General features: G+C 29.6%; 1 protein-coding gene across 1 annotated transcript in view; it reads right to left on the reverse strand.

Moving 5' to 3' along the window:
- The window catches only part of prtp (thioredoxin domain-containing protein pretaporter), an 82208-nt gene that overhangs the window by 47795 nt on the left and 20614 nt on the right, over positions 1 to 13799 (reverse strand). The window contains exon 4 of the mRNA XM_075382081.1: positions 7246 to 7398. Within this exon, the coding sequence (XP_075238196.1) occupies positions 7246 to 7398 (153 nt within the window). The remainder of the gene's footprint in view (positions 1 to 7245; positions 7399 to 13799) is intronic.

Genomic DNA, 13799 nt, shown 5'->3' on the forward strand with positions numbered 1-13799 from the left:
AATATTTATTTTTAAATTTTAAATAAATGTTTTCGATCATAAATTAGAAATTAAATAAATTTTGCAAACATACAATTCTACAATAAATGTTCAAAATCCTTCCCCTCTAGAGCTTGACAGCATGCTAACTTCAAGTAATATGCATTTATAACTTGTTGTATCATGTCTGATGGTATACAAGCAGATCAATTATTCTTCTTTTCAACTGATCAAAATGTCTGCAGGTTTGGTTTTGTAAATATATTTCAGGTACCACCAAAAAAAACATAATCCAGAGGAGACAGGTCTGGGGATGTGGCACAGTTCTGGGGTCCTGGCAGGCCATTCTATGGCTCCTCTCTACTACTTATCCAGCAATTCAGAAATTGTTCATTTAAAATTTGCCGCACCCTTAGATAATAAAGAGGTGCCCTGCCCCATCACGCTGAAACCACATGTTACTTAATTCTTGTCGCAACATTTTCAAAGATATTTGGTGGTAAAATCCTATCTGCCAACAAGTTGCAGTAAGCATTTCCTGTAAGATACTAAAGTAAAAGGCCCTAAAATACAATGACCAACGATTCCTGCCCTAACGTTCACTTTCTGAAGGTGCTGTTCATGAGCTTCCAACTATCTGGGATTATTATCGCTCCAATTTTAACAGTTTTGCTTATTCACATGGCCATTTAACCTAAAACTCGCTTCATCAGTAAATATTATTGTATTAGAAAATTTGTGTGTATATCTAATTTTGCATTATAAAATCACAATATTAACTCAGTGGTCAAAATCATCATCCAAAAGTTCTTGCACTAGGTGTAGCTTATAAGAGTGAAATTTATTCGTTTTAAGAATTTTTTGAACTGAAAAAATAACTGATATCATATTGAACAATAGCTTTCCAAATTGATGAATGAGGGGGTCTTCAACAAAGGTCTGCAATACATCTAATGACTGCATCAGATGTAGCAGTTCTTGGTCTACTGGTGTGATAATGATTCTTTATAGTACAGATTTCTTTAAATCGTTGTACTGTCTTCATCACAGTTGATTTACTTACTGATTCTCTGCTTGGAAATCTATTATTAAATCAGTTTCACTTAAATAAGAAATTCTTATTTAAGGTTTAATACTTAACATAATTAAATAAATGAAGGAGGAAACTAATAACAAAACTTTCAAATTTGAACCACTATGCCTACAATTTAATTTTTGATAGCACTCTCAAATTTTATCATTGCAAGCATGTTGAAAAAAAGGTGAAATAGGAGTTAATAATTTGCATTGTTTCAATGTAATAAAAACTGCATTGATGTAAATTAACATCTTTTCTCAAAGCTGTTAATCAATTTAGTTGATTTTCTCAACTAAATTTGTAATAAACATTTTTTTAAGCATTTTCAGCTGATTTGTTTCATTTGCAATAAGTAACAAATATCAGCTGATATATAGCTGTTTAAATTGTTGTGTTGTTTATTTTTATTTTGGTTGAAAAAGGCTTTTGCGTTATCACTTGGGTCAAAATAACAACAACAGGAATAATGTTAGGAATAAAATTGAAGTAGTAAAAGAAACAGCAATTAGGATAGTGTATGTAACACAAATAACAAAATAATATCAAAATTTGTGACAAGTTAAATCTTATTAAGTACATTAATTATTTTTAGGAGTAACAATAAATACCCAGTCTAGTACATTCTTGTGATTTCCTAGGATGTGCTGTATATCCCTCAGCAATTTAAATTTCCGATGTAAGGCCATGTTGTGTTGTTAATTATTAGTTATTGTTTATTATTAGTTACTATTATTATCAATATTATAGCACTGTTTAAAGTTCATAATTATATGCATTATGAATGTAAAATACAATAAAACTGTTCATGCAGCACATTTTACCTCATTTTATTGTCATCACAATTTTTCCATCATTGCAACTATGAATTCATCATTGCATTTACACCACTGCAACTTTAAACAAAGGCATTAACAGAAAAACAAATTGAAATCATGTCATACATCCACCTTTCTATTTAATGGAATAAAGTTTTGATTCAATAGAGTGGATCCAAGATGGCAGACAAAAATTAAAAACCTTCCATATAATGCAGATTTTTTTTTTATCTATGTAGAACCCCATTTTTTTTCTGCCACCTAATACCTCTCAGATATGCAGTATAAAGCTGTTTCCACAATTAAATATCAGCTGGAGAAAATTTCAGGACATGTTCTACTGGTGAAAATAATGAAAAAAGTTCATATAAACATAGGTCTGGAACTTGGTTTTTGAGTTACAGATAGTGAAAGATTTCACCATGATTTCAGCTCATCTAATAAAAAGAAGCCTTACTGTAAATTCTGATAAAAATTAATATAGCAATAGCAAATTAAAAAATCGTTTAAAAATCAGTTTTTTATTAAGTAAAACAAACAAAAAATTGACAAAACATCATACTATTCTTTCTGTACCTAAAAACAATATTCTTAATATGGAAAAAAATTCTCTAGAAAATTTTTACTAAATCTTCTGCATTTATTAGTCATTTAACAAAGCTATTGCACTGCAAAGCTAAAAAGAAACATTTTTCAACACTGAATTTTGTGTATTATATCTAATATCTTAAAAACTACACGAGTTAAAGTTCTGGGACCTGTTTTATCCTATTTCCCAGCTCAATTACATAAAAAAACCACCAACTTTACTCCTTAATTTGAGTCCCAAAAATTACAGTAGCGCTTCTTTTTATTCATGGAGCTGAAATTCATGTAAAATCTTGGGTGGGTGGGCGAATGAGTGAGTGAGTAAGTCTGTAAGTAGTTACGTTATAGTATCCTTGAATATGTGTGAATTACATTATAAAATCAATAGGAAAATAGATGTTGCTGTCCGACTATGAAATACATGGAGTCACATGATTTTTAAACCATCAAAACGTTAAGCCAGCTGAAATTCATACACGGTTGGTTGCTGTGTACGATGATAATGTAATGAATGAAAAAAAGTCCGAAAATGGTGTGAAAGGTTTAGAAATAACAGAATTAATGTACATATTGAAAAATGTTCTAGTAGGCCCTCAATAATCACCGAGGAGTTGTTGAAACGCATTGATGATGAAATCAGAAAAGATCGTCGTTCAATTCTGATCTGATCCTTCTTTTTCCTGATGTTTCAAGAGCTATTAATGGTCACATTGTTCATGACCATTTCAGCTTCAGAAAGGTTTATGCACATTGGGTGCCGCACAACTTATCGGAACGTCACAGAAAAATCCGAATGGGATCTGCTTTGGAATTTTTGATGTGCTACACAGAAAAAGGCGATGAGTTACTTAATTCAATTGTTGTCACTGGCAATGAAACATGGAGTTGTCTTATGCAGTAAGGTTGGAGCTTCACGGTGGCCACTGCAATGGGGCTGGTGATTCTTGTGAATCATAGCCAATTTAACAGCCTAGAAATTGTTCATTTAGTTCAAACACTCAAAAAGCAAAATGAGTTGCATTCAGAAAAGTTCCCTGTTATATGTTTCTTTTGAAGTTGACATCTCAACCACTTTTCCATAATTTGCATATGGGTCAATCCATTTGAAATGTCCTTAAAAAAAAATAAGCTGGTTGCTAGACCAAATCAAAAAACTGAAACTTACCCACTTGTTTCCTACATGTTTCAGGACCTGAAAACTACTTTTTTTTCTTTTTTATTAAGCAGTTTACTTGTGGCAGCCATTTTTGTTATGGTGCACACACTATTTTTGTGATTGTAAGGGTTTACAAAAAAAAACATAACTAAAAAATTATTGGTCCTGGAAGGATGAAACAAAAAGCAATTTATTCATACTTTCTCAAGGTAAAAGATTGGTCCAGTGGTTTATTTACCTATCTCTCTTCTTTCTATGAGAAAATTCCCAATAAAGTTGAGCATGAAAAAAGTGAAATTTCACTTTTGGTAATTTTTTTCAGGAGGCAGGGATGGCATACACAGTTTGAATTATGTTTTTATATGTTGGTATGTTAAAAGTTTTACCATAAATAATATTAAAAGTGATAATACTTACCCATAAATTTTTAAGAAATTTAGATAATTAAATTTTTTTTAAAATCAAATTTTGGCTCAAATAACTTTGATGGGACTGGTAATAAAAATTTTAAATGTCCACAACTTAGTTTTTTGTAGATTTTTATGGCAAATGAAAAGGTTTCCTGTGTATTGTACTAATAAAAAAGTTATAAACTCTCAAAAATCATGAAAAACCAGTTAAAAGGGACACCATTTTGACTCACTAAATGAGTGCTCCAAGGGGGTTTATTGTTTTCTTGGCACTTTAATATTTTTTTTATACTTATTACTATAGTTGAAATAGACTTGTTTGAACCAATCAACATGTTCATGTTCATGTGTTAACTGTGTGTTCATGTTATAACAGGTGCTTGAAGCCATTTCCAATCATCAGGAAAATTCATGTTGCAATATGCTCATTTATGCTTGTTGCACGATTTAGCTTGCAGTTACAGACTGGTCAGTCAGACATTAGTCAGCGACATCTTTACAGAGTGTTTCAAATTTCATCCTGTGTTTGGAAGTGTTTATTAAATAAATAAGTTTTACTTAATAATATTATATTTGCAAATTTTAAAATCAGTTAAATTTTTATATTATTTTCAAGTAATTTCACAAAAAACAATGAAAGAACAATGTTTCATAGGAATTTATGTAACTGAAGAGTGTCATAAAACAGTGTATGGTACAGTGACAAAAGAACTCATTAAAATTTGTGAATTTAGTGATGAAAACCAACAAATTATTTTTTTAAGTGTTAATTCAGATGTCACTAGTGTTTGTAAATATCATGAAAAAAGGGTTTTGTCAAAATTCAGTCACCTATATGGACAGTATTGTTGTGACCCTTTGAGAACTCGTAAAAAAACAATTAAGAAAAACTTAAGACAAATAACATTACAGCAAGCTCTTAAAGAACACTTTTTCTAACTTTTAATTTAGTTGCTGGAAAGTCTCTTGTGTGTTAACTGTTTCAAAAGCATTTTTTCTTAGCAGAAAAAAGAACTATATGAATGTGACGACCAAGAGCAATACATTGTCCCACATCACAATATTGAACAATTGGATGCTGCTTGTAGCATTATCACCTTCATCAACTAACTGCAGTGACAGGTCGTTTTCACACAATTTCAAGAGAATTATGAGAAGAGATATCACAGCTGTTGGTTAAACACACTAAACTTAAACTTTCATTGCTATAAAAACAGGTTATTCATGGAAGAATAATTAAAATTTTGTTAACAGTTTATTTTTTCTTTGATAGTGTTAACAAAAATAAACCAATATAAAAATAAAAATGAATTCTTGAAAAAAGAAGTAGGCTACTCATTGAAATCTCAGTTCGGGTAAGTTTCACAAGCATTTTTGAATCAAAATTATATTAGGTTACTGGTACTGGTTAACTTATCATTAAACAGTATGGTATAGTTGTTGCTTCATTTTTGGCTGTGGTTTTTTTTATACATTTGAACATGACATGTGGTAGATTCCTTTCCAACTCATACAAAAATGAGTATCCTCATTAGTCCAGAAAAACAGACTCCTGGCTTGTAAAGTGAGACAAATTGCACATTTATCAGAAATCTACATTCTTGTATGGCACACTACATTTGAAATCATGCCAATCGAGCAAAGCAGGTTGCAATATGCTGCTGTTTCATGAAATCTATCTGAATAATTCATTCACAAAATTTGGTTGAAATGGTTTCATATTAGTCTTTTTTAATATGATCATGCATTGTTGATCGTGATAGATTAAGTTTGGCCACACATTTACGAAAAGATTTAATTTCAGACTGCTCAATCAAATTGGCAATGATGATATTTGTGTTGGCATCTTCTTTCATCCATTACAAGGCCTGTCTTTAACACTGCCAGAAACAAATGCACATATCTTTCAATCAAGCATTGTTGCTTAACAATACAGGTTTTTTGTTAGTGTTCAGAACATGGATGCATTACTTGTTGCATTGTTTACTCCATTGTATGCTCCATATCATCATTCAAGCACCCAAACACATGTCACCAACCGCACACTAAATACATCCTCTCACATCAATCATAGCTTTACAACAAACAAGAGAGAAAGCGAATATTCTGTGTTATCTTGAAAGCAGGAATACCAATTGAAGAAATTTTTTTTAAAACCAAACATCTTATTTATTTATCACTTACAGTGATACAAGTTATTTACATCTGTACAGGAAACTGTGATATTTAGACAAAGATATTTACGCAAGCTGTTATTCAGAAGGGGGGAAAAACAATAAATTTAGTAAGCTTTGTTCATTTTTAAAGTCTTTATAAAAAAGTCAGTAAAGAAACGAAAGAACAATTTTGAGAGTAGAGTAACAACCCAGAAAATAATTTCCTGTTAGTATAATTCTTCTGGAATAAATAAACAATAAGCAAAAAAAAGATAATGAAAAAGTATGGAGATTGGTTGTTCAGAAAGAGAGCTTAACAATAAAGAATAAAACAGAAATAATGGAATGTGACAGGAGTAACTTGTACCACCTCATGTCATATTGCAATCATTGATGGATAGCACCTAACATGACATGCATCATTATTAAATTGTACACAAAAAACAACTAAATATTTACCTATTTGATCAAAGTCAAAAACTGGAAATATTAAAGATACCTGTCTTGCAGCCCTATTTTCTACTTTGTACCGCATATTTAAAAAAAGAAGAAAAAATAACAAAACAGACTTTTAAGTAATATCAAAATAGCTAATTAAATATAGTCATTAATCATTTTAATGAGATTTTAATTAATTAGGAGTAACTATCATCAAGTCAGAACAATTTTTTTTGACAGGCAATCATCAACAACAGTAATGCAGATAATAAATTTTCTTTAAGAATATTATCTTAAGAAAATGAGTACAATTTTTATTTCTCCATATGTCAATTTTAGCAGTCTTAATAGAAAAAATTGCAAGTACTTCCAACTGTTCATCCTCAATGAACAGTTGGAAACATTCAAACATTATTGTTTGAAGATTTTTTACAGTCTCACTTAAATTATTATATCTTAAATTTTATTTATTTTTTTTATTTAAGATAATCCAGATTTTACTAATTGAGATCATAAATAAGTGCAGTTCCATGAAATTTCAATTAACATAATAATAATTATAGAAAGAAAAGTTAATAATAAAGTTAAAAATAATTTCATCTGAACAATTTTTTTTTTAAATCACCTGACAATGTCCACACCAAGGAGCATAAAACTTGACAAAATGATGTCCAGTTTGTATATGTTTATCAAATGTTTCTTCAGTTAGCTCAACAAGCCCACTAACTTTTTTCTGTACAATTTCTGCTGATAATACATCATCTTCTTCTTCACTGACCTAAATAAAAACACAAAAATGTTCAGGTATATTAAAAGTTTTTCTGATTTTAGGCCACAGTAAATATTCAACTTGCATAAATATATTTTCAAAAATGTTGTATTGTGATATATCTGAAATTATCTCAAGCAAGTCACATTAAATGTTTATTAAAAAAAAACCTGAATCATGTACTTGCAAATCAGAATAAAAATCACTTTATTGCAATAAAATAGCTATGCTTGCTAGTTGGTACAGTTTCCATCATATCGTCTTGAATTATTTATCAATACACAACTTATCTAAAATTACAATCATACATATGGTAACAGTAAATATTTATTAGCCTGTGTAACTAAAAAAAAACATAAAATATAAAAAATATTCGTTTAACATTTAACATTAGATAACGTGAATCCATTATAAAATACTACAAAGACTGACTAATTTTCAATCTAAGATTAAATTCATAAAAAAACTCTGCCAGTATTTCTTAATAATAATAATACAAGTGTGTCATCTGTATTTCACACATATTTTTCTCGCAAAAGGTTTGATAATACTTAACATCACCAATATCCTGAATCAACAATGGTAACAATGTGAAAATAATGTAAGATACACTCTTAAACTAACAAAAGTGTGTACCAGCAGACTCAATAATCCAAAAAGCAATGAAAAATTACATCAATTCTTTAACTCGCTGATTTTATTATATCCAAAAGCTATGTCATAAAAACCATATTTTTGTTAAAATAAAAATGACTTTATCAAATTACAATTTGATTAAATAAAATTAATGAGTAAAGATAATAAAATAATTTTCTATGTGTACTGATAAGATTCAAACACTGATAGAACTACCACCCAATTCCTTTCATCTTATGCTGCTTAAGATGGCAATCTTTCAGTGTAAACTAGATGCCACTAATATGTCTATAATTTTTTCGCCAGAAAATAGAGCTTTAATAACTTCTATTTTCTGACAGAGCTGAGTTTTTATTAAAGAAACTGCTGGATATTTTTTTAAAATTTATAACATCTGCAAAACAATCTTACTTCAAAATAAAAATAAAAAACACATAGGACTGGATAAAGCACAGAAAAAAGTATGCATTAGTTGACATATCAATTTAAAAAACTTAAAAGTTTTTAGTTTAGTTTTACTGTGGCTATGTTTAGCATACCAGCCTCTGTTCTCAAAGATAAAAAAAAATTTACTTATAAATATACTGTATAATATATATATATAACATTTCTTTGTTTAATTCAGCTTCTCTTACACCATTTTGTTCAGAATTAAATTCTCTATAAGTTTCGTTTAAAAGTTTTGTGTTTATTACCCATTTAACAAAGTTATTGTATGTCAAACATAAAAAACAGGGTTTTTTACCCCATTTTATTGGTTTTCATCCTAGACTTCTCAAAAACTACTGCAGATACAGTTTTGGGACATATTTTATTCAATTTTTTAGGTAAAAAACCACTAATAAGATAAGAAATCACTAATTCTTTCCCTTAGTTAACATACTAAAAATTTCAGTACAACTTTATTTCACCAGGGTAGCTGAAATCCAGGTGAAATCTTTCACTAGTCATAACTCGCAAATGAAGCATTCTAGGACATATGTTTATATGAACTTTTTCTATTATTTTCACAAGTAGAATAGATTATGAAAGTTGTGGGGCAACTTTGTGATACACCTGTTATTCAGAGTGGCTGAAAAGTAAATTATATCCCCTTTAACTTTCTTTATTAGAGACAACTGGATGTGGTTTATAGGCATTCTTTCTTGTACCAAACTTCTACTACTTCAGTGAATGCATGTTTCACTTTTTTATTTTTGGTGGCGGGGGGGGGGGACAACTCAAAAATTTCAATTCGGTCCAATGATCATTTGATATATCATTTTAAAGAGCTCAATGAAATGAGTAAAATGATACCATTAAAACTAAATTTTGATCATCTAATCCAAAATTACGACCAACAATGTTTGTTTCAGATAACTAGAACTATGGTCGTGTGCTCCCCTTCAATTTTTGATTTAGGTTATCCCAATTCTCTCTTTTGGGATTTTCTTCGATAAAAGAGAAAAACTCAGTAAGCCCCAATTTAGAGAATTCGGCCTTGAGGGGGTCAGGAGGGCAAAACTTTTAAATGAGACATATGGTCATATAACTTGTTTGAAAGGTCTTTTGAGACAAACAAAATGGTATCAAAAAAAAATTAGACTCTGACAATTTAAACCAAAACTGTGAATACAAATGTGATTACGTTAATTAAAAATTGACAAAATTAATTATTAAAATTTTTCAAATTATTATGATTCATTGATGCCATTGTTCTTTTGGCAAAAACCACACACATCATAGAAAGAAACAATGAATGTCATAGATTTATTATTATTAGGAGAGAGACTTACTCTGAAAATAAATAACTAAAATTAACCAAATGTGACAGAAGGAATATAATAAGAAATTGAGTATTATGTAGGTGAAAATAATGTACCAGAAATTAAAGGATTAAAAATTTAGGGAATAAAATTACAAATTAGAAAGAGATGAGGAAAGTAAGGTAGAGACCAAAGGCACATTGGCACAAACAAGGAACGCTTTAATGAAAAAAAAAGAAAATAAATCTTCCTATAAAAATCAAATACACATCAAAGAATTAGAAAGAATTCCTTGAAAAATTATGGAATGTATTGCTTTATAGTAGTGAAACACCATTAAAATTAAAGATTCAGTAAGTACGGAACAGAAAGGAACTGAGAACAGCACAAACCAGTCCACTGACTGATAGCTCTGGAAAAACTACTAATCAAGGTATTTGAGCCAATCTTTTTTACTTTCTACCTTTTTTCTTTTTCTGTTTAGCCTCCGGAACCACTGTAAGGTATTGCTTAAGATGATGAATGAGAGTAATATGTATGAATTTAATGAAGTGTAATCTTGTACAGCCTCAGGTCAACCATTTCTGAATTGTCATTAATTGAAACCTAACCACCACAGAACACCAGTATCCACAATCTAGTATTCAATTCCATATAAAAGTACTAACTTTTAATGGGATTTGAACCTTAGAACTCTCAATTTCAAAATCAGCTGATTTACGATGACAAGTTAACCACCAGACCAACCCGGTGGGGGTTTTACTTTCTGTTGTCTGAAGCGACAATTATTAATTTTTAGTTATCAGTTGTTTTTATTTATCTTTGTTATACAAAAATAATGGTGTTCTGCAAGTATATTTTTTAATTCATAAGATTTTTGTTAATTTTATTTAATAAAATTTCATTTATATTTTTTTTAATTTTTAATTATTTCAATGACATTTTTAATTTACCTTCTAGTTCACAATACCTTCCTTATTGGATAATATGTATATTCAGGCATATATGAAAAGTACAAAGGAAAGATCAGCAAGTCAGTTAACACACTAGTATTAATGAATGGAACAAAAATCTGAGAAATAAAGAAGTACGTGAAAAGGAATTGGCTGTAAATGAATTAAAAAGGACAAAATCTAAAATGGGTTGATTGGGGAAAATATTGTAGAAGGTGCCTGAGAAAAGGTTGAAGTAGTTTGGCCACATAAGTAGAGAAAAGAGGACTATGTAAAAAAATATTTTAATGGATGTAGAAATGAAAAGGCAAAGGTAAAACCATGGCCAAAGGAAATGACAGTATGACTGCATGAGAGGTGATTTTCAAAAAAATAATATCAGTGGAAAGAAATTTTATGAAAACTGGAAAAGAGTGACATTATCGTACCCCACACAAAAGTAGGGGAAAAGCTCATATATTTCTCTATATATATATATATATATATATAGCGTAAACAACAACAGTATTTCTCTTTTTCATAGGCAACATTTAGAATTACTTCTTAAGTTATACATTCTACTTTTAGACAAACATTTAATGTTAGCAGATTCATAGTGCCTAAACAATTGCCAACAACTAAGGAACAGCCAGTCAGTAATGTTACACTTTTTAAGAAAATTTTTACAGTTTTTAAACAATTTTAAAAGTTCAAGATAAGAACGATAAGAATATTATAATCCTACCACTGAATGACTGATTAATTCAGACACTTAAAAAAACACATCTATTCCCTTACTTGAGAATATCATAAGCATATATGAATAATTTAAACCACTGAATTAAATTCATTGCCACAGTGTTGCAAAAATTAAATTTAGTATCAGAATTAATAATTTAATGCAAGATCACACCTGCTTAAAAAACACGAACATGATAATAATTAGCAAGAAAACATATGCAACTTAAGCTTTATAACTATGCAAAGTCTTAACACTGGTAAGTAAACAAAAAAACAAGCTAGCAAGATAGCCTTGAGATTACTCTATTATACTAAAACAAATAATTCATTCATAGGTGCTTATATATGCACCAACAATTTATGAAATTTGATTTCATAAATCTAAAATTATAAAAAACAAATTTTTTTGGCATAGCTAAAAAAAAAGTATTTCTTGTTATAAAAAATGGGTACTGTATAAGTCTATGAGTATCTAAGGCTGTCTATGTATAAGGCTATTAGGGGTTTATGACTGAATAAGATATATTAGTCAATTTGCCCTATCAATCTAGCAACCAAGACGGCATTTGATGAACAAGTTATCTGTTTATAGAAAGAAATAACAAGGAGATGTATACTAATTAATTCATAGGTAAAAAATACAGCTTAGAATAAAAAGAATTCAGAATAACTTCAAACCAGTTAAATAATAAAACAAAAATGGACTAATTTCTTCATAATAATTAGCTAAAATTACTTAACACTATTAAAATTGTTTTGAAATTATACATACACGTAGATCAAAGAATAAAGATCCCTAGTTTCACTGTAGGCAACCTATCAAAATTTATTCAAATGAAAACAGAATCATTAAAATACACCTATTTCTTTTTTTTTTTTCATTTTAATGCTCTAACATAAATAAAATCTATATAAATACTGTTATAATAAGAATTTAATATGTGTAATAAAGATTTTTTGGGGGATTTAGTTTTTCTGCATTGCTGACTTCTATTATTTCTTTAATATGTTACTTGTAATTTATGTTTACTCCAACATTGTTCAAATACGGCTTAACTGACTTTAATGAAAAATAAAATAAGAGACGAAAGTTTAATTTAGCATTTACATTATACTGCTAAAATTTAACCACATAAAACAAGTCATTTTTTTAATATGAAATGAATTATATTCAAAATAAAAACCATTAGGATTACCTTTTTTTTATAATGTATATATATATATATATATATATATACACATACACAAATACACAAATATTAATAATAATAATACATACATACGGGGTCTGTAAATAAAGTAATGTGACTAGCTTTTTTTGGCAGCCAAAGTGGCAGCACTGTAAAGTTATTAGGTATTAACAGTTTTATTATATTGTTGACACGTGAGACGCAAACAAAATTTTCGCGAAACTAGTTTTTGTTGTGCATTGCAAAAATGTGTGATACTAATTATGAGCAACATTGTGCAATCAAGTTTGATTAAACTTGAGAATGCTACTGAAATTTTTTTGTAATTGAAAAGGGCCTATGAAGATAACGCTCTGTCACAAGCCCTAGTTTTTAGGTAGTTTAAAGCATTTTCAGATAGCTGGGAATCAGTTGTGGATGATCCACACTCTGGAAGACCATTAATGTCAAAATGTGACGACAATGTTGAGCGTATCAGAGACTTGATACGGTATGACCGGCGACGATTAACTGTCAGAATGATTGCAGAACAACTAAATTTAAACCATACCATCAAATTTTGACAAATGAATTAGACATGAAAAGAGTACGTGCAAAAATTGGTCCCAAAAAACCTCATTATTGAATAGAAAAACAACAGGGTGGAAGTGTATCACAATCTTCTAGAGCAAATTGAAACTGATACTGATTTTTTTTAAATGTTATTACTGGTGATGAATCTTGGATATTTGAGTACGACCCTGAAACAAAATGCAAGAGCAAGGAAGGAGTGGCACACTTCAAACTCACCACGTCCCAAAAAAGCAGAAATGAACAGATCAAAAATCAAAACTATGCTAATTTGTTTCTTCGATAGTAATGACATTGTCCATTAGGAGTTTTTGCATACAGGGCACTGTAAAGAAATTTTTGAAAGACTGCGGAAAAGAGTTGCCCGTGTGAGACCAGCCATCAAAGACAACTGGATGCTGCATCATGACAATGCACCTTGTCACAGTGACTCTCAATTAATGAGTTTTTTGTAAAGAAAATCATTCCTGTATTTCCTCTACCTCCTTATTCACCTGACTTGAGTACCTGCGACTTTTTACTGTTCCTGACTTTAAAAAAAACCTCAGAGGACACAATTTTGGAACAGTAGAAACATAAAAAAAAATGTAACCGAC

Source organism: Lycorma delicatula, chromosome 1 (genome assembly GCF_047948215.1).
Source record: "Lycorma delicatula isolate Av1 chromosome 1, ASM4794821v1, whole genome shotgun sequence".
Taxonomy (NCBI): Eukaryota; Metazoa; Arthropoda; class Insecta; order Hemiptera; family Fulgoridae; genus Lycorma; species Lycorma delicatula.